Source organism: Lemur catta, chromosome 1 (assembly GCF_020740605.2).
Source record: "Lemur catta isolate mLemCat1 chromosome 1, mLemCat1.pri, whole genome shotgun sequence".
Classification (NCBI taxonomy): domain Eukaryota; kingdom Metazoa; phylum Chordata; class Mammalia; order Primates; family Lemuridae; genus Lemur; species Lemur catta.
In genome coordinates, this window is record NC_059128.1 from 145,461,726 (window position 1) to 145,489,299 (window position 27,574).

Here is a 27,574-nt window from a genome sequence, read left to right on the forward strand (position 1 = left end):
CAACTCCCCACTTCCTCCTCCCCTGAAATAGATGTTGATTTGGAAAACATTTTCATCTGACTGGGAAAAGTGACAATAAAACATTAGGAACCCAGGCCCTTTTGTGTCAAGTTGACCTGTAAGAAGAGTTATAGATCCTTGTTTTCCTGGCAAGGCTGTGGTCCCCAACGTATTTGGCACCAGGGACCAGTTTCATGGAAGACAATTTTCCATGGACTGGGGCCAGAGGTGGTTTCGGGATGATTCAAGCGCATTACATTTATTGTGCAGTCAAATCTCTCTGCTAATGATAATCTGTCTTTGCAGCCGCTCCCCAGTGCTAGCATCACTGCCTCAGCTCCACCTCAGATCATCAGGCATTAGATTCTCCTAAGGAGTGTGCAACCTAGATCCCTCAACATGTGCAGTTTACAGTAGGGTTCACGCTCCTATGAAAATCTAATGCCCTTGCTGATCTGACAGGAGGAGGAGCTTAGGCTGTGATGCGAGTCATGGGGAGTGGCTGTAAATACAGATGAAGGTTCCCTGGCCTGCTGCTCGCATCCTGCTGTGTGGCCTGGTTCCTAATAGGCCACAGACCAGTATAGATCCCGGAGTTTCGGGACTGCAGGAATAAGGCAAAAGCTAAGAGAGACTGGGGAGACAGACCCAGAATCTAGAGACTTTGGCTACACAGTTATGGGCTAACAATGGGAGATTACTGATCCACCAGCCTTGGACAATCTAACTCAACCTCCAGTTTCTCACTGTGATGGCTTGTGTTTTACATTTGAGAGTTTCTGAGGTCTCTCTGGAGGTATGTTCAAGACTGGCAGAATGAAGTAAAACTCATGAATAAAAGCTGACCATTATGTCTGAATCTTATTATATACAGTGAAATTCCAGGACTTTAGAGATGGGCAAGCTTCATTTCCTAAAGGTTGTGTGACGCCCACCCCAGTCCTGGGGTGCCAGTGTGTATCACCACCGTACCTGCTGGCCTGAGAGGGTCGACTCCTCAGATATGTACTGCTTTCGGACAGAGTAAAACATGGCACATTCTTTACTGAGGCTTTCAAAACATTCCTTTTCTTCATCCCAGTTCACCTGGTCCAAAGAATTCAATACCTCAAGATAGGTACACACTTTAAACACATTTTCATTTCTAAATGGAGATCACAGGCTACTTAAAGCCAAAAAACTAAATGTGATGTTTAGGCATTAAAGCTATAAATTGGACTGCTGAATATTGCTGGGGATGAATATTGGTGGGGGTGAGAAGCTGTTTCACTCTTGTCATTTTTGTCATTCTAAATGAAGGTATAGTCGTGTGCTCTGTCCCTCCAGCTCACATGCATGTATGATATGCTTAGTGCTTGCGTGATCACCTACCTCGGTGGCTAGTCGAAGAATGAAGATAGGCAGTCCTTCCAAAGGGGGCACATAGCTGTCAATCAGCAGGGGTAATCCAGTCAGGTTCCCTTCCTGCTTGTGGAAAAAAGGCCAGCACAAAGGAACAGGAAATAATGCTGTTACAATCTAAACAAATTCCATTTCTTCAGTGCATTCCCAGGCCTTGTCCTCATACCTGCCACTCTGGGTGACTGGGTACTTGGCACAGGGGGCAGATGAAAAGAACTTTTTGTCCTGACATGCAGTGGAACAAACCGGTTTATGGATCTGCTCACCAATCAAAGAACATGTCAAGACAGAAAGCCCCAAAGACTGAGGGATAAGAGGAAGAAAGGGGAACGAGGGCATAATCTCATTCACAATGGCCTGCAGGGATGCAGCTCTCCCTTGGGTCTGGTCCTTTCCCCAGGAACAGGAGTGGGCATGAACGGATGATAGTATGGAAGTGTAACCTAGAACTGCAAATAGGGAGTGGAGAGGATATCATGTATGTAACATGCTACCTCTGGGGGGAGGCCCAGTCTTGATCTTGGAACTTGACTTTTATCTGAACAATATAACAGAGGTGTAAGAATAGGTGTCACACCTCATCAATTTCCAAAGAGAAGTAGTCTGCAAGCATCTCAGCCTTCTTCTTCAGAAACTCAACAATGTACTCAGCAAGTCCTTCTTTGGGACCATCTTCCTCTGTCCAGCCGCTCTCTGGACTATCTAAGGCCAGCATGGCGAGGTCAAAGAGTGGTGCTGGTTCCTAGGAAGGAGCAAGAACAATGGGCAGGCATTAACGGGACATCCAAATGAAGCCTGAATTCCACAAAACCACTATCAGAATAGCAGGTGAGAAACCACGAATGTAACACTTATTCCCCATTCCTCCGGAAGAAATGCCTTAACAATCCACAACAAAACCTCTTCCTTACCTTGTCAATGGCCATTTCAACAGAGAAGATGTGATAGATAAAAAGCTCAGGTGGGAAGAAGGGTGAGGCCATGGGGAGGTACTTTCTTTCTGTGTAGTCTTAAGGACTCAATTTAACTTTCATATTTCGAGAAAATCACTAGGCACATCATTTCTTTCTTTCTACTGCCTCACCCATAACTAAAGCAAGGGGGATGAGGAATAAGTTAAATCAAACGACATTTCAGGTAAATGATCTAGTGAGGAAGAAGAGTGAAATCTGTGGTTAAAAATAAGATGCCTGTAATCCCAGTGCTTTGGGAAGCCAAGGCGGGAGGACAGCTTGAGACCAGGAATCCAACCTCAGCTGGGGCGACAGAACAAGATCCTATTGCTACAAAAAATAAAAAAAAATTATCCAGGCATGGTGGTGCACACTTGTAGTCCTGGCTACTTGGGAGGCTTGAGGTGGGAGGATTGTTTCAACCCAGGAGTTAGAGGGTACGGTGAACTATGATCATGAGACTGCACTCTAGTCTGGGTGACAGAGCAAGACCCTGTCTTGAAAAAAAATTTTTAATTAAGATGCCTACGTTATTTTCCATTTCTCTCCTTCTGATGTTGTTACTCATACTTTTACATATGTTATAAACCCACAGTACATAGTTGTATTTTCATAATACAAGAGGCAATTAATCAAAAGGATATAACAATCCTAAATGTTTATTTATGTACCCAATGAAAGAGCTTTAAAATATATGAAGGAAAAAACTAAGAGAACTGCAAAGACAGGCAGACAAATTCACAATCATAGTTGGAGGTTTGTTTCAATACTCCGTTTTCAATATTTGATAGAACAAGTAGACAGAAAAATCAATAAGGATAGAGAAGATTTGAGGATCACTATCAACCTGATAATATTAATATTTGACATTTATAGAACTTTTTCTTTTTTTTTTTTTTTTTTGAGACAGAGTCTTGCTCTGTTACCCAAGCTAGTGTGCAATGGCCTCATCATAGCTCACTGCAACCTCGAACTCCTAGGCTTAAGCAATCCTCTTGCCTCAGCCTCCCGAGTAGCTGGGACTACAGATGTGCACTACCATGCCTGGCTAATTTTTCTATTTTTTGTAGAGAGGGGGTCTCGCTTTTGCTCAGGCTGGTCTCGAACTCCTGGCCTCCAGTAATCCCTCTGCTTTGGCCTCCCAAAGTGCTAGGATTACAGGTGTTAGCCATGGCACCCGACCTATTTATAGAACATTCTACACAACAAGAATATAAATTCTTTTCAAGTACACATGGAACATTTACCAACATAGATCATATTCTGGGCCATAAAACAATTCTCCATAAGTGTAAAAAGATTCAAGTAACTTCTCTGACCAAAATGGAAGTAAATTATAAATCAGTAACAGATGTTTGGAAAATCCTCAAAAGATTGGAAACTAAATACACAGCTCTAAATAACCTGTGAGTCAAATGAGAAATTAGAAGGTATTTAGAACTGAATGAAAATGAAAACTACGTATCAAAAGTTGTGGCAGCTTCTAAAGCAGTGCTTAGGAGAAATTGATAGCACTTAACACCTACATTAGAAAAGAAGAAAGGTCTCAAATCAGTGACCTCTGCTTCTACCTTAGGAAACAAGAAGACAAACCAAACTAAAATAAGTAGAAGGAAGTAATAAAGATCAGAGCACATATCAATGAAATACAAAACAGAAAAATAAGAGAAAAATCTATGAAATCAAAAGTTAGTTCTTGGAGAAGGTCAATAAAATTGGTCAATAGCTAGCCAGATTGATCAAGTTAAAAAGAGAAGCCTTAAATTACCAATATTAGGAATGAGAGAAAGGTTATATCCCCACAAATCTGTAGATATTAAAAGAATAAGAAATATTATGAATAACTTATACCAATATATTTTAAAACTTAGACTGCATAGACAAATTTCTTCAAAAAAATAAAATACCAGAGCTCACCCAAGAAGAAACAGATAATCATAATGGCTCTGCATCTATTAAAGAAATTGAATTTATCGTTAAAAACGTTCCCATGAAGAAATCTCTGGGCCCAGATGGCTTCACTGGTGAATCTACCAACATTAAGGAACAATTTTAACACCAAGTCTACACAAACACTTTCAGAAAATGGAAAAGGAGGGGATATGTATCATCTCATTCTATGAGGCCAGCATGACCCTGACAGTAAAACTACACAAAGACACTACAAGAAAACTACAAACTAATGGCATTCATGAACACAGATGTAAAAACTATAACCAAAATTTTAGCAAATCAAATCCCATAATATATAAAGGATAGTATGTTATGACCAAACAGGGTTCACCTCAGAAATGTAAGACTGGTTTAACATATATGAAAAGCAATGTAATTCACTATATCAAACTATTAATATAAAAGAAGAACCATATGATTATCTCAATAGATTCAAATAAAACTTTTGAAAAAAATTCAATACCCATTTCTAAATAAAAACTTTAAGTAAACAAGGAATAGAAGAGAACTTCCTCAACCTTATAAATGGCATCTACAAAAACTTACTTAAGGCTGACAGCATACTTAGTGGTGGGACTGAGTACTTTCCCCCTAAGATCAGGAACGAGACAAGGATTTCCATTCTTACCACCCCATTGTACTAGAGATTCTAGCCAGTGTAATCAGTTAAGAGAAAGAAAAGGCTTCCAGATTGGACAGGGAGAAATAAAACTTTCTTTACTCTCAGATGACATGATCATCCATGTAGAAAATCTGAGAATCTATAAAATTTGTATTAGAGCTAGTGAGTAAGTTTAACAGGGTTCTGAGATACAATATCAATGTATAAAAATCGTGTGTATTTCTATATACTAGCAATAAACAATTGGAAATGGAAATTTTTTTAAAAATGCCATTTGTAACATTAAAAAATGTGAAATACTAAGAGATTAATCTAACAAAAGATTTTCTCCCCAAATTGACCTACAGATTCAACACAATCCCGATCAAAATCCCAATGGACTTTTTCATAGAGTAAGTCAAATGGGAAAAAGATATGAACACACAGGTACTATGATTTTAACTCTAAAATCAGGCACTGAAAAAGTCTTGGAAGAAATGGACTAAATTGTAAGGGTTGTGTTTGGACCATGGTTTTAGAGAATGCTTATTTATATTTTTTTTATGCCTTTCCACATATTAACTTCTATAATAAAAAACACTTGTTTAAGTTAGCTATCAAATGACTATTTGACTAAAAAGTATAAAATTTTATTAAAATTACAGATACCTCCATACTCAAGTAATACACTACAGAAACTATCCTGAGCATATTTAGAAAATTTAATATACTACAAATAAGATATTAGTGTAGAACTACTATTTTCAGAAACAAACAGTTGCTGAAGTTTCAGAAGTGAGAAGGAGATACACTTACCGATAACCTCAGAACACCAAAATTGGCAAAATCATAAATGAGTATCTGGTAGAACAGTTCTTCACTGAAAATAAAAATGAAGTGACTTTAATGAAAAGCTGAATCCATGCCTGAGAGCCAGGCAGTAGGGAGAAAATGGGAGAGGGAATTCCTGAAACATGGAAGGGACAGAGATGGTTCTGCCTGGCTGTGTGGAACCTGGTTAACAGTCTAACAAAAATCTCTTATTCCTCCAAAGAGCTGGGATTCCCAACATCTGCTCTAACCAGGGCTGTGAGTGGCCAGCCTCCACGGATAGGTTCAAGCACTGAGACTAAGGCTCGCTTGCTATCGCGCATGCTCTGTCCCACCCCTCTGGGGCTATAAAAAGTTTCTGATACACTGAAGTGAAATTTAAAGAGTTTTTTGTTTGCTTACCTTTCCCCCACTTACAAAGAATCCTATAAATCATTTTTACAACTCACCATTAAAAATTATATGAAATATACAGGGAGGCCAGGAAGTCTTCCTGAATAATCAAAAGCAGACATGTGGCAGGATTACACTACAATGATGTATGGTTTAGGGTGACGCACTAGCTGGCAAGAATCCAAAAGCAGGTGTGAAGTATACAATGTATTGAATTATTTAAAAAAACACAGAATGGGAATGAATGCCACATTTATGTGGTACTTTATAGTTTGTAAAACAAACTGAACCATATAGGTCTTGCTTACAGACTTCATTATCAGTCAAAGCAGACAAAGCGTCTGCTATGCCTGCATTATGGTAGGGAAACTGAGGTACATACACAGTGAGTAGCTGACTTGTCTCATGTCAGTCAAGTGCCAAAGGAAGGAGTTGAGTTTGGAAGTCAAACTCTGAATCTACTTCTCTCCCTGTCTTTTTACCTTCTCCCTGGGAAACCATTCACATTTATTATGAGCTGCCCTTCTAGGACTGGCCTGGATTTGTATCTGTGAGATGAAAGAACCTGAATGCAACAGTGATTTGGAGCCTTGGGAGTCAGGCACTTAGTCATGCCGGAAAAGCAAAAGCAAGGGGAGTAGAATTCCTAACAAATTTGTAAGTGGCAAGTCACTAGACAAGCCCAAGGATTCCCAGAGCAGACAATGGAACTTGAATAGACCTGCTCCAAAAGGGATTCCAAGCCTAGGAGGAACGAGTTCTGAATGCATACAAGGAAGTGTGTTGCCAACAGTCAGCTTCTGGACTGGGGCAGTGTCTAGGGATGGAAAATAGGTTTTTATCTCATGTGCTAACTCCAAGCAATGTATAGCAGCTGCCCCACAAACAGGGCCAAAAAGCACTCTGAGGCCACAGCAGGGCTTAGAGAGAAAGAGTCCCACAGTGGATAAGTGGTATCTAGTAGATGCAAGGTGGCAGCATCCTCTCACATGTACTACCTATCTGAGAACAATATTTAATACAGGTTCTAGACTCAATAGGAGCTAATCCACCAAAGTGCCTGGAAACAATCAATAGAAATGTCACCTGCTATGTACTGGGCAAATGGCACTGCTGGGGTCACCCTTCCTGTGCTGATCAACCACACTGGCTAGTTTGGTGGCTAAAGTGAAGCCTTTGCCACATTCCCAAAGCTGGGAGAAAAACAGGCATCAAGTCTTCTTTCTCTTGCATCCCCTACAATACCCTGTTGCACACAGCAGATACTGGAATTCTCTGACAGCACTAAGCCCCCAACACCTGGTTCACAGCCAACATTTACTGAGCACTGAGCACCTACCCGGGACTAGGTTTCTCAGGTTATTTCTTATCTTCACAAAAAAACTCCTGCAAGTTAAGTAACAATATCCCAGTATATAGATGAGAAATCTCAGATGAGAAATCTGAGACATAGTTTAGGAAAGTAATTTGTCCACAATCATAAAAATGGGAAATGGGGAACTTAGATTTAAAACCACACCTGTCTAACTCCAAAGCCTGTGCCCTTTCCAAATACCTTGTGCTGCTCTTCCTAGCTTTTTGTGCCTGTGCTCCCTGGACCATTCCAGTGTTTCTGTTTTCTCACACATTCACTGATTTACCTCAGTTTGGTGGTGTTAAGAAGGTATAACTTCGTCTGATGCTGTGCCAAGGCCCACTGAGGATTCACACAGCCCACAAAGGAGTGGTTATGTAACATCTCCCGTAGAACTGGAAAACAAAACCAAAAAAGAGGTAAGTAATGGAATCCTCCCAACACCTCTTCACAGCCCAAAGCACCAAGCACTGAAGTAGAGACACCAAACAAGTAAAGATGCCTGAACTGAGCCTTCTGCTAAAAACAAACACAAATGAGGTATGAAATATAACTAATCTTTTAAAATGCAACAAGGAATTGCTAAAAGATTAAGGAATACTGAAGGATCGAGGTTGAAGAAAAAGCAAGAACCCAGAGAAATAATGATATCTCTTAAAGCTAGCTTTATCCAAAGACATTAGAGAACCTCAGGAATCATGCACTTTAGTTTTCTCAGGCTCTGAAGGTGGCAAAAGGAGGACAGAAGCCTAGGAATGGTTTGGAATGGGGAAACTAATAGGTGACCACTTCCCCAACACATGAAGCTGAGACCCCAAAGGCTGCACCCTCTGTGTAAATGAAAACAGTATTATGCCCAATACCCACTCCCCTCCCCTTCAAAGGGCAGGAAGCAAAACTACCACCTCAAGCCTTGGTGTTGGAAGTCAAAAACGACATTCCTGAGAATCTGTAAGCATAACTGGTCCTCACATGCTTTTGCAGCCAGAATTCATACTAAGCAGGTTGCCTGGAAACCTGAAAGTAGAAATTTTAAATCGATACCAGGGCTGACTGTTCCTCCAGGTCCCTGGCAGAATCAAATGCATATTCTCTCTGGAGAAACTCATCTTTGATCCCAACTTCAAGTAATTCCCCACGGATAAAGTACCAGGAACTAGTAGTCACAAAATTTACAAAACACACAAATAAGGCACCAAGAATTAGAATCAAGAAGAAACCACAGAATGAGATCTGTAAAGGTTGGATTGGAAATATCAGCAAAGAACATAAAATAAGTATGTTCAGTATGCTCAGGAGGTATTAAAACTATGAGATAGCAGTAGGACACTATCAAAAAAGATGAAGGAGATTTCAAAAAGAACCAAATAAAATTTCTAAAATTGGAAAATACAATAATTGAAATTAAAAATCAAGACAGATTTAACAACAGATTTGATAAAAGGTGGTGAGGTAATAAACTGTAAGGCAGATCTAAAGAAATTATCCAGAATACAGCATAGAGAGATAAAGACATAGTAAGTATGAAGAGATAGCTCATGCAACATGGAGGACAGAAAATATATAACTCAAGTTCCAGAAGGAGTTGAGGGGAAGGTAGGGAGAGGATCATATATGAAGACACTGAAGAAAAAAATGTCTGAGACTATCTCAGAAATGATGAAAGATGTCAAGGCTGAGCTCTAGGAAGCTCAACAAAATCCATACTTGACACAGTGTTACTACAGAATTTTTTTTTTTTTTTTTTTTAAAGAGATAGGGTCTCACTATATCACCCAGGCTGGTCACAAACTCCTGGCCTCAAGTAACCCTCCCACCTCAGCCTCCTGAGTTGCTGGGAATACAGGTGCAAGCCACTGTGCCTGGCTTGCTGTAAGATATTTTAAAAAAGAGACCTTAAAAGCACTCAGAGAGAAAATAGAGATTACCTACTAAGGAACAAAATATAAAACTTCTGCCTGAATTTTCAACAGCAACAATAGAAATCAGAAAATGATAGCATACCTTCAATGCACTAAGAAAAAATAACTGTCAATCTGGAATTCTATTTATTTTTATTTTTGAGGCAGAGTCTTGCTCTGTTGCCCAGGCTAGAGAGAGATCAGTGGTGTCAGCCTAGCTCACAGCAACCTCAAACTCCTGGGCTCAAGTGATCCTCCTGCCTCAGCCTCCTGAGTAGCTGGGACTGTAGGCACATACCCCCACACCCAGCTAACTTTTTCTATTTTTAGTAGAGATGGGACATAATCAATAGAGCAAACAGACAATCTACAGAATGGGAGAAAATATTTGCATGCCCTGATAAAGGGCTGATAACCAGAATCTACAAAGAACTCAAGCAAATCAGCAAGGAAAAAATCAAACAACCCCTTTAAAAAGTGGGCAGAAGACATGAACAGAAAATTTTCAAATAAAGATAGACTTAATGGACAAAAAAAACACATGAAAAAATGCTCAACATCTCTGATCATCAGGGAAATGTAAATCAAAACCACAATGAGGTATCACCTAACTCCAGTGAGAATGGCTCTTAACAAAAAGTCCCAAAACATGCTGGAGTGGATGTAGAGAGAAAGGAACACTTATACAATGTTGGTGGAACTGCAAACTAGTACAACCTCTATGGAAAATAGTATGGAGGTACCTCAAAGAACTAAAAAGAGAAGGGGTTTTGCTCTTGCTCAGGTTGGTCTCTAACTCCTAGGTTCAAGCGATCGTCCTGCCTCAGCCTCCCAGACTGCTAGGATTATAGGTGTGAGCCACCAAGCCCACCTCAATCTGGAATTTTAAACCCAACAAAAATGTTTTCAAAATAAGGGTGAATTAGACAAAGCAAAACTCAGTTTGCCACTGCTACTGTTTGAATGTTTGTGTTCCCCAAAATTCATATACTGAAAGCCTAACCCACTCCCTCATATTGGGATTAGTGCCCTAATGAAAGAAACCCCAAAGAGCTAGCTAGCTCCTTCCACCATGTAAGGATACAGCTAGAAGGTGCTATTTATGAGGAAGTGGCCCTCACCAGACAATGAATCTCCTGATGCACTGATCTTGGAATTCCCAGCCTCTGGAACTGTGAGAAATAAATTCCTATTGTTTATCAGCCACTTAGTCTATGGTAATTTATTACAGCAGCTCAAAAGGACTAAGACAGCCACCAAAGGACTCACTAAACAATGTGCTTCTGGCAGACCATAAAAGGTCTCAGGGAAAGAATTATGATCAAATAACATTTGGTAAATCCAAATAAACTGACAATAACAATGTATTATGGAACAAGCAGATACAGGCGTACCTTAGATATCACAGGTTTGGTTCTAGATCACCACAATAAAGTGAGTCATAATAAAGCCAGTCACATGAATTTTTTGGTTTTCCAGTTCATATAAAGGTTATGTTTACACTATACTGTAGTTTATTAAATGTGCAATAGCATTATGTTGAAAAAAACAATGTTCATACCTTAACTGAAAATACTTTATTGCTAAAAAATGTTAACAATCATCTGAGCCTTCAGCAAGTTGCAATGTTTTTGTTGATGGAAGGTCTTGCCTCAGTGTTGGTAGCTGCTGACTGATCAGGGTAGTGTTGGCTGACAGGTGGGGTGGCTGTGGCAATTTTTTAAAATAAGAAGAGTGAAGTTTGCCACATCCATTAGCTATGCCTTTCATGAAAGATTTCTCTGCAGCATGTGGTGCTGTTTGATAGCATTTTCCTCACAGTAGAACTTCTGTCAAAACTAGAGTCAATCCTCTCAAACGCTGCTGCTACTTTATCAACTAAGTTTATGCAATATTCTAAATCCCTTGTTGTCATTTCAACAACATTCACAGTATCTTCATCAGGAAAAGATTCCATCTCAAGAAACTACTTTCCTGCCATTGAGTTTCAATGGCCAAAAAAAAGAAAAGAAAAGAAAAGAAAAAAGAAACCACTTTCTTGGCTCAGCCATAAGCAACTCCTTATACGCTCAAGTTTTATCATGAGACTGCAGCAGTTCAGTCACATCTTCGGGCTCCATTTCCAATTCTAATTCTCCTGCTATTTCCACCACATCTGCAGGTACTTCCTCCACTGTAGTCTTGACCCCTCAAAGTCATCCATGAGGCTTGGAATCAACTTCTTCCAAACTCCTTTTAATGTTGATATTTTGACTTCCTCCCATAAATCATGAATGCTCTTCATGGCATCCAGTATAGTGAATCCTTTCCAGAAGGTTTTCAATGTATTGCCCAGATCCATCACAGGAGTCACTATCTATGACAGCTATAGCCTTATGAAATATATTTCATAAGTAATAAGACTTGCAATTTGAAATTACTCCTTGATCCATGGACTGCAGAATGGATATCATGTTAATAGGTATGAAAACATTCATCTACTTGTACATCTCCATCAGAGCTCTTGTGTGACCAGGTGCATTATCAATGAACAGTAATATTTTGAGAGGAATCTTTTGTTCTGAGCAGTAGATCTCAATAGTGGGCTCACAATACTCAGTAAATCATCCTATAAACAGATGTGCTGTCACCTAGGCTCTGATGTTCCATTTCTAGAGCACAGGCAGAGCAGATTTAACATAATTCTTAAGGGCCTTAGGATTTTCAGAATGATAAATGAGCACTGGCTTCAACTTAAAGTCACCAGCGGCATTAATCCCTAATGAGAGTCAGTCTGTCTTTTGAGGCTTTAACACCAGGCATTGACTTCTCCTCTCTAGCTAGGAAAATGCTAGTTGCCATCTTCTTCCAATAGAAGAGTGTTTCGTCTACATTAAACAGTCTAATCTGTTATGCAGTGTAGCCACCTTCATCAGTCATCTCAGCTGGATCTGGATAACTTGCTGCAGCCTCTCCATCAGCACTTGCTGCTTCTACTTGAACTTTTATGTTATGGAGACATCTTCTTTCCTTAAACCCCAAGAAACAACCTCTACTAGCTTCAAACTTTTCTTCTGCAGCTTTCTCACTTCTCTCAGCCTTCACAGAATTTAAGTGAGCTAGGGCCTTGCTCCAGATGAGGCTTTGGGTTAAGGGAGCACTGTGGCTTGTATGATCTGTCCACACCACTAAAACTTTTCTCCATATCAGCGATAAGGCTGTTTCACTTTCATATCATTCCTGTGTTCACTGGAGTAGCACTTTTAATTTCCTTCAAGAACTTTTCCTTTGTACTCACAACTTGGCTAACTGTTGGGCATAAGAGGCTGTTGGGCTTAAGAGGCCTACCTTTTGGCCTGTCTCAGTTTTCAACATGCCTTCCTCATAAGCTTAAGCATTTCTAGCTTTTGATTTGATGAGAGACATTCAACTGTTCCTTTCACTTGAACACGTAGGGCCATTCTGGGGTTAATTGGCCTAGCTGCACCATTGTGTCTCAGGGAATAGGGAGGCCCAAGGAGAGGGAGAGACATGGGGGAATGACCCGTCAGGGAAGCAGTCAGAACACACACATTTATGGATTAAGTTTGCTGTCTTATGTGACAGTGGTTTTTGGCACCCCCAAACAATTACAATAGTAATATCAAAAATCACTGAGCACAGATCACCATAACAGATATAATAATAATGAAGAAGTCTAAAATATTGTGAGAATTACCAAAATATGACACAGAGACACAAAGTGAGCACTGCTGTTGGAAAAATGGCAACAACAGACATGCTATATGCATGGTTGCCACAAACCTTCAATATATAAAAAACACACTTACCTGTGAAGTGCGATAAAATGAAGCACAATAAAACAAGGTGTGCCTATATTAACACAGAAACTGAAAATCTAATACTATACACAAAAAATCAATTCCAGGGGGGCTAAAAACTTAAGTATAAGCCTTTTAGGAAACAATGTAAGAGCATACTTTAATTATCCCAGAGCTAAGAAGGATTTCTTAAGCTAGAAAAGCCAATCTGTAGAGAACAATTGATAAGATCTGCCTACATTAAATCTAAGGATTTCTGTTCATAAAACAAATGTTCACCAGAAAAAAGTTACTAGATGATCCCTAAACTGGGGGAAGATATCTTCAATGTAACTGATCATTATCTAGACTATATTAAGAACTTCTAAAATCGGTTAGAAAAGATCAAAAGTCCAACACAAAACGGACAAAAAACTTGAACACGCCCTTAACAGAAGAGGAAAGATACTTACTCAACTTGATTGCAACCAAGAAAATGCAAATAAAACCCACCATCAGATAACTGTTTCACAATCATCAAACTTTTCTGTACATTGTTGGTGATAGTACAAATGAATATGACCCCTTTGGAAAACAATTTGTCATTTTATGACCCAGGAGTAACTCTTCTAACTATTAATATATTAATCTATCCTACAGCAGAGCTTCCAAACCAGTGTGCTGGGCCATTGATCAACTCATGGCTGGGAAGCGAGGTGGGATGAGGAGGCAGGCACTGAGGCTGTATGAGTCCCTCAACTGTCCTTCAACAGTAGAATGAATGAACTGTATATTCATGGAATGGAATCTATTATACAAAAAAGGCAAACCAGAGCTATATGTAACAAGATGGATGAATCTTAGAAACATAATGTATGTGTAGCTATATATAAACTTCAGAAAAATTAAACTTACAGTATAATTCCATTTACATGAAATTTAAAGCCTGTAAAACTAAACACATTTTTTTTGTAAAAGTAGGTGGTAAAACTATAATAAAAAGGAAGGAAATAATGATCACAATATTTAGAGCAGTTAGTTCTCTAAAGGAGAAGGGAAAGGGATAAGAATGGGAAAGAAACACATAAGACCTTCAAGGGGGTGACGGTAATGTTCTGTTTCTTAAGTGGTGTTTTCACAAATGTTCGTTTGTTTTTTTCTGTAGATGCTACATATATTTTATAAATATGATTTTTTATTTATTTATTCTTTTAGAGACAGGGTCTCACTCTGTTGCCCAGGCTGGAGTGCAGTGATGCAATCATAGCTCACTGTAACCTCAAACTCTTGGGCTTAAGAGATCCTCCTGCCTTAGCCTCCTGAGTAGCTGGGACTATAGGTGTGTGCCACTATTCCTGACCAGTTTTTTAATTTTATTTTTTCGTAGAGATGAGGTCTTGCTATGTTGCCCAGGGTGGTCTTGAACTCTCCTGGCCTCAAGCAATCCTCTCACCTCAGCCACCCAAACCATTGGGATTACAGGTGTGAGCCACCATACCCAGCCATAAATATGATTTTTTAATTTACCAATATATCTGCAAATGTTGTATGTGTGCACACATAACATATATATATATATTTTAAATGAAAGAATACCATATGGAAAAAGGAGGAGAGGGATGCAAGAGGGATTAAAGAAAATAGGGCATGGGTCTGGGCACAGCAATAAACCTGTATATCAAGCTTTTACTACACTCTGTTTTTAAGTTTGGGCACCACAAGTGAATTCTCATACTGTTATATAAGTTCTGCAACGATTACTGCCCCCATAAAAAGAGGCTTAATTATTTTCTTCATTTTTAGAATAAGTGTTCTCCACCGTTCCCACTGGAAACTCAATGTCTCTACAGGATGTTCTGCGTAGGCGGAAAATGATTATTTTAAAAGCTGGAGAACATCAAATAATCTTGAATAATGAGGCACTGGAGGAAAGAGAAAGCAGTGTAATCCACTAAGAAAGGGTCAGAGATTTTCCACACAGAACGTTCATGGACTGCTCTGACGCATTCAGAGCTGCTGAAGTGCAGCCCTGCCAGCAGGGCAGGAAAAGGAGGTGGTATCTGCTCACCAAGCACAGGACTTTTCTTTATTGGGTTTCGTGAGGTTTCTTGGACCTCTTCCCAGCCTTTTATCAGGACTTAAAGGACCTATATTTCATCCCTAACCTAAATGTTCCCATAGCCCTAGTTTGTAGGCATTTTTCTGCCATTCTGTGAACAGCAAAATGGGACAAAATCCTTCTGTGCTTCAAAGCCACACCACACATCTGAGTTCATAACCAAGGCCTTGGGTCTCAGCATGTTTTCTGAGAAGCAGCAAGCAAAACCAAACCTGAAAGAAGGGCAGCCAGTCCTCTAAGTCCTAATGCCCACTGGCAGAGGGGAGGCCCCCATGCCCTGTGGGATGCCTTCTAGTAGCCCCTATTATATGCCGGTGCCTTCGCTGTTGCTGGAGATGATCAATACACCCTCCCGGTCCTCTTAAGAGGTCTCACCCTGGGTTCCTGCTGAACTGGCCTTGTATCTCTGTTAGAGAATGTCTTTCATTCTACCTAATGCTGCAGCCAGTTCTCTACTAAACAATCCCTACACAACACCTTTAGGGCAGGGGTCATGGCTCACTCATCTCACTTTCTACCTCTGAGCTTGGCGTAATGCTTTCTGTACAGAGGAGATACTTGCCACCTGACAAATGTTTGCTGAACTGATCTCATGTACCAAAAGAAACTTTCACCTGGTGATAAACCATATTAAGAGCATGTACATTTAGACCCATGACTGTTAACCAAAGACCAAGAAAATACAATTAAGTGTGTATATCTGGAGGCAAAAAATATTAAACAAATTTTCACATTCAAATGGTAAGAAGTATCTTAGCTTATGATACTCCTTACCTTCATTAATTAACAGATCAAAATTATAGGATTAGCAATAAGTAAGTTCAGTCACTACTAATCTCTAGAGATGAGCCTAACTCTACAGAATGCTTGACTGGATACTGGACCTTCCAAAATTACCTCATTTGTTAATTGAAGTGTGCCCAGCAGGGATGGGTAAATTCCCAGATTCAAGATAGTTGTCTAATTGAGTGATTTGCTTTAGGATAAACATTCTAGGGCTTCATCTCCAAGGCTGCTCCTCTCAATCATTTACTTACTCCTTTAGCAAATATCTACTAAGTACACAAGCCAGAACTCTGCTGGGATGAGGTGGTGAACTAAATTAGACACGATCCCTGCACAGATAACACACTGATGAAATAATCACACAAATAAATACAAATCAGAATGTTGTTACAAGGAAAGTATTTCTTACTTCTTTCCTGGCCAAGGGGAACAACTTCAGGGAGCAGCCAGGCTGTTGTTTCTATTAAGGTTAGTGGCCCTCCTCACCAAATCTGAGCCTCACACAAATCTCTGTACAGCATTCAACTCAGAGACAATCAGCTTACCCCAGCTTGGGATTATGCGTGTAAACCAGGTGCCAGTGGGCAGGGCCCATGGCAGAGGTCCCTCCCCTTGAGCTGTGCCTTGCAGCTTACCAAGCATGCACATGATATCTTCTTATGTGTTCATCACAACAGCCCAATAATGCTGTAGTGGTAGCACATTTTATAGAACAGGAAAATCATGCCCAAAAAAGTGAACAAATTTCTGACTGGCACTGAATGGTGTAGGCAGCAAGAGTTTCAGCAGAGTTCTCTGGCTCCAAAGCAAGTGCTCACTCTACTCCCCACATCTAGGACAGCCAGTCCCCCTGTAAGACCCTACCCTGGTGTGTTTGAAAACACCAGCCTCTGTCTGTGGGATCAGAATCACATGGTGTGCTTGTCCTGATAAATGCTGGGCTAGACTTTCTGTGTGAAGGCCACTGCCAGTAACAACCCACCAGCAACAAGGCATGCACCTGGGCCTGTTTTTGATTGTTGGAGTGTTGCAACTAATCTGTCCTCTCCATCTTCCATTCCACTTTGCTCACCTTTAAAATAGAGGTAACGCCATCTGCTCTGCCTCCCTCACAAGACTATTCTATAATTACATGAGATAACTTGTATGAATATACAATTTTAAATCATTTAGATTTATCATCTTAGCTTCAGCAAGACTCCAAACCTGACCAAACCTGATGCAGGTTGGTTTTAGATTGCACTGAAAACAGTTTGATACTATTTAAAGATTTATTAAAGCTATAACTTTAAACAGCCTGTTTTGCATGAGGGAGACAAACCCTTAAGGAAAACTCAGTAAATTCCAAATCTGAGGGAGTCCTCAATGGAAACTACCGTGAGGAAGACTGTTAAATATATCAAGTAACAGCCCACCTTTCTTATATTATTTAAAATTGCTTTAAAAGCTCCCAGCTTGAAAGCTAATAACAGAGGGAAAGAGCAACTGGAGCAAATCTTCATGGAAATAAAAACCAGAAGGCAACTGGCAGCCACTTCTACAACTGGCAAATACGTATTTACAGGAAGTTTTTATCCTGCCAGAGTGGAGAGACAACCTATGTATCTTTTCCTACATGCAAACAAAAGCCCAGACACCACGAGAAGAGCATGAACAGGGAAAGGCAAGCTGAGGCCTTCCTGAATTAGCTCAGACAAACAGTAACTGAGACAGAGAAAAAATTTAAGAGGCCACTGAGTCAGAGGCAGCTGGTTTAAAAGGTTAAGGATTAGTGGCAAAGATACAGATTGCTCCTTAGCTACTCATTTTCTTTTAAAAATTAATCCAGATTGTCATATTTTGAGATATACTTTGTAACACTGTTGAGATTTGACTATTTTAATGAAGAAATATATAATAGATGAAAAATAGAAAGATCATGGGTAAATTATGCAGACTCAAGTGCAGAGCTGCCAACTGGAGTCCTGGGCAGTGATGTCTACACTTGGAGCATTACTGTCTGACTCATAAAGTGGGATGGAGTAAGGATTGTTGTGAGGGCCAGTTTGCCACTACACACTTCAGTCCCTGTGTCAGTCCATCCCAAGATCGAGTTCTACACTCAGGTATTCTCAAAAGCTATTTCTGATGAAGATGATAATAATTTAAATTTGTCTTCAGGATATACAAATATCTATTGACTCCTTACTCTGTAACAAGTGTTTTATTTGCATTTTATTTCTAATCAGCGCAATGACGTTCAAGGGTAAAATTAATCCTGTTTTACAGATGAGGAAAAAAAAAAGAAAAAACGAGGCATGGAAAGTTTAGGCCCTGAGTCTAAGGTCACACAGCAGAAGTGGTAGTGTCAGGATCTGAACTCACAGCTATCTCCCAAGCCTGCGCACTTTCAGCAATAGCACATGCCATTCATTCCACAGGATAAGAATTCTGGTGATCATTACTCTGCTGTTAGCTAAGACAGAAACAAACTAAAAATTACTGAAATGACTGCCTTACTCTGACTCCTAGGTTTAATGAGAATACCAATTAATTCTAATTGAAACAAAGAGACTATTTTCCCCCTTCTCTCCCAATTAAAAATTGTCTTTAAGCTGATGCTATTTTGAGTTAGTAAAGGAAGAGAGGTTTTCCTAGCACACTGTAGTGGCCACTCTGACAATCCGAATGCCTCCTGCATTTCCATAACCTTAAGGTTAGCAGTTTAGGCCCTCAGAATCCCAAGCAGGCCTCAGCACTTACGTACTCTCATGTCCTCGCTCATTAATTTCTTCCTGGAGACTCAAAACACTGGTGAGGTTAATGATCCTTCTCCGGGGGGTACAAGCTGCGGTCATATCCTTTCGGGAATCATCTTCCACCATTTCCACGTCAGAGTCTTCCCGAAGTCTCTTTCTGTAATGAAAAAAAGGAACCACTGGCAGGTCATTACTATTCTTTTTTATTTGTAAACTTAGCCAAATTTTGTGTGTTGCATTTTGGAGAAGGGAGCAACTTTTCTGTGCTGGTTCTACACCGCTGTGGGGGGATCCCCGTGCTGGTGCCAGCCAGCAAGGTCAGTCTGTTCTCCAGCACATTGCTTATCTGACAACCCCGAGATGCCAGCAGCTGGCCATGCAGTTGCACAAAGTAGGAATCTGGAGTCTAGCTTGGTCCTACAGAGCTGCAGGGCCTTGAGCAAGTAAGCTGACCTTGTCAAGTCTCATTCATTCATTTCTCCACCTATCTATCCATCAGACATTGTTACATACCAACCACATACGGCAATGAGCAAAACAGACAGGGCACACCTGCCCTCACAGGCTTACCTTCCAGTGGGAAAGAAAGCAGAAAAAGGATTATTTTAAGTAGTGATAAATACAATAAGAAAAAAACCGAGGTAACATGATAGAACAATGAAGAGCTGAGAGGAGAGGGAACTTCAGACTAAATGGACAAAGAAGGCCTCTGGCAAGAGATGACATGTGAGTTGAGAATTGAGTGACAAGAAGCCAGAACCTTCCTAGGCTGAGGGAACATCAAGGGCAAAGAGGGTAGGGAGCTCAGTCGGTTCAGATCAGCCACCAGAGGCATGTGGTCAAAGCACCATGAGGGAGAGGGAAAGCAGGACTGGGGGGAGGGCAGGGGGAAGGATTTAGGTTCTGTCCCAAGTGTAATGGGAAGTCACTGAAAACTTTTCAGCGGAGGAGTGATACAATCTGATCTTGGATTTAAAAAAATTCCTTTGCTGTGTGGTAAATATCACTTAGTTCCCCAAGTGATAAACAAATATAATACTTTCCCTGTAGGGCTGTAAAGAGCATTAAATGAGAGAACGTATGTATCTGGCACACAGCAGATGCTCAATAAATATTAGCTTCCTTTATTATTTTCTGGAAAAAATTCTTTGAAGTCATCTTGCTAGGTTGATTTAGAAATGAGTAAACTGGAGTTAAGTAACTCACCCAAGTTCAAGTGGACAGTTAGTGTCACAGGTTTTGGTGGTCACACACCACGTGAACATGCAGCCTTGGGCAAATGACTTCACTTCAGCTCCAGGTTAATATAAGTACACATTAAATAAAGAATATCTACTTTACAGAGCTCAGTGAGACAATGTCTTAGAGTACCTACAGAGGAGTACCCTGGAAATGTTCAAATTTAAATGACAATCTTTATTAGTACCATTCCCGCCCCTTTCCTCTAGCTCTCTTTCACTGCTAGCTCCCATACTTCAGGGCATTTTACAAATTGGATTCAGAAAGTGTGTTTCTTCAGAAAGAAGTAAAAGCAGCTTTGGGTAGGATGAATAAGAATCCTTGGGATATTTTAGGCTTCTCTCTCTAGCCATGTCTGGGGTTGAGGTTTTATCAAAATTCTTTACTAAAAATAAAGGATAAATCTGTTTTCCAGTTTTTTTTTTTTTATTCAATTGGACTACCACTCCAAAATCTGATGTATTTTTAACTAATGCGTGGAACTGTGGACATTTAAGCTATTTCAAAGAATACCATGGTGGGTGACGCTAAAGCCATGGTCAAAGGCAAACAGTGGACAAGGCCACAGCACCAACCTAGTGGAGGTCACAGCCCCGTCCTAGTGGAGGCAGAGGGCAAATCAGGCAGAGACAAATGCAAATGGTTCATGAAAAGCCAAAGTTAGAAGGCAGTTTTGTTACAGAGCGAAGGAGGCAAGTGGCACTTTTCAAAGGCTGTACCTGGGGTTCCCTGGGCTGGAAGTGGGTCCTTTCTTCTCTGATGCTTCTGAAGTCCCCTTTGCTGCATCCCCCTCCAAGCTCTGATTCTTGGCAGCCACTTCAACAGGGACTGGGAGTTCAAGCATCTCCTCATCTTGCGGCCTGGCCCTGCCACTAGAAACATCTGTGTTATCTTCCGGGACGATGGTCTGGGGCTGGCTGGACAGGGGCTTGCTTAGAGGCTGCAGAAATACATCGAGCTTCTGTTCCCGGGAATCAGTACGAACCATCTGGTGGGCATAGACTTTGTCACCATTTCCAGAAGTAGATGAGGTTAGACTTGTTGTGGATTTAACCACCTCCCCTGAGGGGCCACCAAGTCCTGGTAGCAAAGTCTGTATCAAAAAAGAAGACAGTGGGGAGACTCAGAATACTAAGTATAGATGTGCAGGTCCCCAAATGGAACAGCATTGGAGAAAGAAGCTAGAACCAGGCATAGTTATGATTATAGAATTATCACTACAGAAGGAATTCTGACTGAACTTTGGAATATAAAAGGTTTACAAGTATAAAATTCAAGAATTAAGCAAAAATCCTTACAATCTTAAAATGTGCTTGAAATGGAAATATCAGTGTAAGATTTTCATTTTTTTTTTGCTGCCATAAGAGACTTTATTTTTTTATTGTGGTAAAATACATATAACATAAAATTTACCATTTTAATCACTTTTAAGTGAGAGTTCAGTGGCATTAAGTACATTCACACCATCACTACCACCCATCTCCAGAACTTTTTCATCTTCCCCAAACTGAAAGTCTTTACTCATTAAACAATAATGTCCCATTTCCCTCTCCTCCTAGCTCCTGGCAACCAGTATTCAACTGTCTATTTTTAAATATACATATTTCCCAGCTCTGTCCCCAGAAACGCCTAAAAGCAATGACTACCAACTAGCAATGAGGACCCCCCGATTCCAGATTATAGTCTCTACCATTCCCACTAAAGTGAACCAGAGCTTCTCAGAGAAACGGCCAGTTCCAGGGTTGGGCTGGGAAAGTACAAAGTATGCCTGCAACATCTTGTCTTGCCAGAATCAAGGAAGTTATCAAGACTAATGGAATTGGGTCAGAAGGTAGAAGGCACCAGCTTCAAGGGGCTTCCATTGGACTAAGATAGCATAATTTGAGCATCAAAAGAAAAATAATTAAAATTGATTAAACTATGTTGCTTTATTAACAGCAATGACAAAATACTGAAAGAGAAAAAGAGAAAGTGAGGAGGGAGGGAGAGAGTGATGGAGGGGAAGAGAGAAGGAGGCAGAGAAAGGAAAAAGTCATTCAACACCATTGGAAACTGCTAGAACACCAGCTCATTCCTTTGAAAACTGATAACTAGAGGGACAGAATTAGCATTTGGCCTTACTTTCTAAGATGAACTATGTTCCGGGATAACCAAATAGTTCTAACAAGTATGAGGGAAAGTTCTTCTATGCAAAAGAATTACAGTCAATTAATACAGAAAAAAATGATAAAATAAAAAAATCATAATCTTGTGATTTAATGAAATAACTGATTTGGGTAATTGGTCATCAATGAATGGTGAAACCATTAAGCTAAATGTTGATGGGTAACTTTAGAATGAGGGAATCAGACTGTCACCAGCTGAGCCCACTGATGAATCTTATCACCACAATGACATAACAAGTCATTATGCGCCTCCTGCTGGAATACAATAGAAAGCACAGGGCCAATAGAAACAACAAAAAAGGTAGAGTGACTTTTCTAACTTCAAAGACTTAAAAGAAATTTTTAAGAGACATAACCAAATATAATGAGTGCAACTTGACAGAATACAGATTTGAACAAAACTATAAAAAGATCTTTTTTTGATAATTGAGATATTTAAATATGGATATGATATTAAATGATACTCGTACTATTAATTTTACTAGGTATAAAATAACATTGTGATTATGTAAGGAAAAAAATATTGTTAGATGAATAATGAGGTACGAGGGAAGAAATAATTGTCTGGAATATGCTTTAAAATGCTCCTTTCCTCACCCTCAAGTGGGAGAGAGACTGAAAAAACAAATACAGTAAAATGCTGATGGTTGTTGAAGTTGGGTGAGAAGCGTATAGATATTTGTTGTATTACCTATGAGTGTTTAGAACTATCCATAAAAAAAAGTTAAATAAAGTAGCAACTCTGTTCAAAAAGGTAAAGCCTTTCCTCCAGGACAATTTAAAACTGTTGAAATGCATTTACTTCATTGGCCTTTGCAGTATCAACAGGTGGGTTTTTGGGAAGCAGAAATTAACATAACTACTTTGCCGATAATAATTTTAAAGTCTGGGAAAGTGAAATACCTTATCCAATATGACAGAGTTGGAACAAATCTGCAAGAATCCCCAGGGTTCCTGATTTCCATACCAAATGGATTCATTGCAAACTAGGGCTTTTGCTGTGCTGGTGCTGGGCACTGGAGGGCAAGGCATAAGCTGGGGAGCAGAAAGATGGCTCCAGGGCCCAGAAGTCAGGAGCCAGTGTGACCTGCTATTGGCATGAAGAGAAGATATTCTAAACACCCTGTAGGAACAAGGACAGCTCTCAGTTTGGATCTCACCACTCACAACAATGCTTCATGGCAGCAAGGAGCCCACAAAACCAGTGTCACCATACCAACAGAGGCAGGCCTCTGATTCAGAAACGCACCTTCCTTCTGAAGCACACTGGTCAGAGCTATGAAAGTTTTATTGGAAAACAAAATGTAATCTAACGAAATGAATCTGACTCATCCAAGATCAGATGAGGCATGCTGAGAGGTTCTTTTCCCCATGGAGCCACAGACTGCATGATCTCTAGCAAATCTCTTCTTTTGGACCTCAACTGGGACACAGCAAAGGGCTGTCACTCTGGGCCAGGCCATATGCTCTGCATCTTCATCTCACACTTTGGGCCTCTCCTCTCACTTCCCACCAGCCAGCCCATTTCCAGGTCCTGCAATTCTAGATTTTCAACTATTAGTGAACAGAGCTACTTCCCATATCTCAACCTGCTCACCACTTCTCCCAAATCACTGCAGTTTCCATCTTGCTCCTCTTCAATCCATTTTTGACATTGCAGCCAGAGAGCTCTTCATAAAATGCAAATCAGATCCCATCAGTTCCCATCAAGTTGAAATCTAAACTCTTTAGTATCCTGATGAAAACCCCTCCATTTGGTCTGAATTCTGCCACCTCAACTCCACCACTGCCACCTCCCCCCAATAGGCCCCACCACTGCTTAACCCTGGGCTGCACATGACAGCACCTGCCCAGGCCCCACCACCCAAGAATGATTGATTGGTTTGGGGAGGACCCAGACACTGGTATTTTCTCAAAGTTTTCCAGGTGATTCTAATGGCAGCCAGGGTGGAGAACACCAGACCTACTGCAATGAACTTTCAGACCCTCAAACACATGCCTCTAGCACCCCAGGCCTTTATGCTTGCCATTTCCTCCACCAGAAAACACTCTTCATTCTTTCTTCCCTTTGGCCCAGCAAACTCCTACTGAGCCTTCACGTCGCACCCTCCACGTCCCTTCCCTCCCTTCCCTGACTGCCCAAGTGCAGGAAAGGAGCTGCTCCTACACCCTCCCCTGAGTCTGCTTTTCTCTCTCATGGGATGGATTCTCTAGGATGCCGTGAGTGCCTCTGTGAAGGCAGGAACATCTAAGCTGCACCCCCAAGGCACCCAACACAATGCAGTGCCTGCCCCACAGAGGAGTCTAAACGCATGTTTGTGGAGGAAGCAGAGTAAGAGGAGCAATAAAGGGGCACTGAGGCTACTATGCCAGCAACAGATTTCACAACAACTAGCAGTTCTCGGGCACTCCCTATGTATCAGATACTGCTCCAAGGGCACTAACCACGCTAGACACAGTAACCCTCACTGGGGACATGTGTGGCCTCATCTTGGCCATGGGCACTGCAAGGCCTGGTGCACTTACTACCTCTACAAGACCTGGGACTCATGTTGGTACCAGGAGCTCATCAAAAGTAACAGAGGAATGAGGGCTGGTTTCCAGGCAAAACTCCCTTCTGCCCACCTGCCACATACCCCTGTCAGGTGTCACCACTAGCAGCCTGTGCGGACTCACTCCCTCTCTGTCCTAACAGTCTCCAGGTGCATGGGTTCCACGGGCAGTGGTGCTGCCCCGCTCCCTCACCGCTTAGTGCCCACGCCGTCTCCCACCCAGGCTCTTTCCAGGTGTGTAACTGAATTTTCTTATGGGAAGCATTCATCTGCCTGGTTATTTAAAAAGTTTTCTGTGAAATAGGGTCTCACAGAAGCCCACTTTCAGCTTGCAGGACCCAGTGTAATTTAACAGGAAAACATTTCTATTTTTGTAGTTTTGGCATCTGTTGTGCTCCTGATGAACACATCCTCACCCTGAATAAAGGGCTGCCCAGAACCACATCATCTCAGAACTGGAAAGGGAGACTGGAGAACATATTATCTAACCTGCTTATCTTACAGATGGAAAAACCATGGCCCCAGGGAAGGAAAGTAACTAGAATTATAGGTACTTAGAATCCAGACAATTATAAGATGAACGGTGCCAGGCCCTGTATCAGACACTTTCTATTCGCAGTTCACCTACCGCTTGTAACTGTCCTTGGATGTGGGGATGACCAGTTCTGTCTTTACTGAGGTAGACATGGAGGCCAGGGAAGGTTAGTCACATGGCTGGTAAGAGAGCTCTGACACTACAGGCCCAGCCCCTCTACTCTGCCCTGTGTAGGTGGGACCGGCTTCCTCCTGAACATCTTCAGTAGGGAAGAACGCACTGAAGGAGCACCTTATCCCATTTTCAGATGGCTTGTTTCCTAGGAAGCTGGTCTAAGGTTTCAGATGGAGGCAAAATGAGAAAATGAGTTCAGGCCTCATGACTCTAGGCCCAGAACAATGGCACAATACCTTTAAAATTAGGTTCAAAGAAGAAAATATTCCTGAAAGAAAATAATCAGAGGCCAGGCGCGGTGGCTCACGCCTGTAATCCTAGCCCTCTGGGAGGCCGAGGTGGGTGGATCACTGGAGGTCAGGAGTTCGAGACCAGCCTGAGCGAGACCCCGTCTCTACTAAAAATAGAAATAAAAATTATCTGGACAACTAAAAATATATACAGAAAAAATTAGCCGGGCATGGTGGCGCATGCCTGTAGTCCCAGCTACTCGGGAGGCTGAGGCAGTAGGATCACTTAAGCCCAGGAGTTTGAGGTTGCTGTGAGCTAGGCTGACGCCACGGCACTCACTCTAGCCTGGGCAACAAAGTAAGACTCTGTCTCAAAAAAAAAAAAAAAAAAAAGAAAATAATCAGGATGGGGCAGGGTGGCATGTGCCTGCAGTCCCAGCTACTCAGGACGATGAGACAAGAGGGTTGTTTGAGCCCAGAGTTTGCGACCAGCCTGGGCAACATAGGAAGATCCTGTCTCTAAATAAATAAATAAATATAAAAATAAGAAAATTATCAAAGTAATACTTGCAAAGAAAGTTATAAAGTAATAGGCAAAAATCTGGGCTCTCATGTCTGACAGCGCACATTTCAAAGTGGCAAAGGCACGCGACAAACAGCTGGATGAGAAGTGCCCTCACCTGGGTGAAGTACATCCTGGAGGAGTTGGAGCCCAGGAGCTTGCTCTCAATGTGCTGCTGCACCCGTTCTAGGATGCTCTCCTCGTGCAGGAAGTGAACTTCATGCTTTGTGGGGTGCACATTGACGTCCACATTCTGGGGGCTGATTTCTAAACTGGCAGAACAAAGAGAACAATTACCTCAGCTGGTGGGAGATGGGAGGAAAAATCTACACATGGTATGTGTGGTGGCCAGAAGACTTGGGAGAGGGGGACAAATGACATCGTGGTCAAAACCTCAAGATCAAGTCTAAGTGACTGTGTTCAAATATTGGCTCTGCTACTTAAGAGCTGTGTCGCTTTGGGTAAGTTACACCACCTTTCTTTGCTTCAGTTTCTTCATTTGTAAAGTGGACATAATAGCATTACCTATCTCACAGGTCTATGGTGGGGACTAAATTCACATGAAGCACTTTGCATGTATCTGACACATTTATCACATGTTAGCTGTAACTGTCTTCATTTTAGAACTAGTGGAATTTATTACATGACCTTGGGTGGGTCACTTAATTTCTCTGGATTTGTTTTCTAATCTGCAACCATGAACATAGGTTCTATACTTACTTTTCAGTTTTATATGAGGGGCAAAACAAGAATATTTGCAAGAGTACCTTCTAGCATTAAAATGTAATACGAAAGTCAGTTTAGAGGCCATGCCAGCTATTAATGTCAATTTATTGCCTCACTCCAAGTCCATCTTTCATTGCTTGCTCTGTGATAACACAGCATTACAATGTGAAGCTTTGTCAGCCAAGAGCTGGAGGGACACTGGAGGAGGAAGGGGTTTCTATGCCAATTTAGGGTGCACTTATTTCTGTCAGACTTCTGCAAGTTCCTTTGCACAGGCTGCCAGCAGCACATGGCCCCTTCTTGTGGGCAGTTCTCTCCAGCACTCTCTTAGAATGGTGCCAGGAGAGCAGGCCTCATCCACTTCTCCACCGCGCAGTGAGCCACAGCTGTGTTCTCTCAGGAAGGTCTGCATCTCAGTCAGGGGGCTGACATCCACATGCTGAGTGTGGTGACAGGCTATTCCTGTCTCTTCACCTCTTACTATCCAATCTCCTATCCCTCTAATCCCGTTTGTAATTCTTTACATTAAACTCTCCCTGTTAAAAATGTTATATGGTTTCTATCTCCTGTTTGGACTCTGAC

The 27,574-nt window shown here is 41.2% G+C and overlaps 1 protein-coding gene across 6 annotated transcripts in view; it reads right to left on the bottom strand.

Annotated features, from left to right (window-relative positions):
• MLH1 (mutL homolog 1) overlaps positions 1-27,574 on the bottom strand; it is a 50,827-nt gene that overhangs the window by 5,010 nt on the left and 18,243 nt on the right. For 5 of the 6 annotated variants that reach the window (XM_045536822.1, XM_045536813.1, XM_045536841.1 and 2 more), the window contains 8 exons: positions 26,385-26,538; positions 20,768-21,141; positions 18,818-18,966; positions 7,773-7,881; positions 5,725-5,788; positions 1,979-2,143; positions 1,372-1,464; positions 973-1,086 (listed from right to left, as the gene is read on the bottom strand). In XM_045536822.1, coding sequence (XP_045392778.1) covers positions 973-1,086; positions 1,372-1,464; positions 1,979-2,143; positions 5,725-5,788; positions 7,773-7,881; positions 18,818-18,966; positions 20,768-21,141; positions 26,385-26,538 — 1,222 coding nt within the window. The remainder of the gene's footprint in view (positions 1-972; positions 1,087-1,371; positions 1,465-1,978; positions 2,144-5,724; positions 5,789-7,772; positions 7,882-18,817; positions 18,967-20,767; positions 21,142-26,384; positions 26,539-27,574) is intronic. The other variant, XM_045536859.1, reaches the window with a different exon arrangement.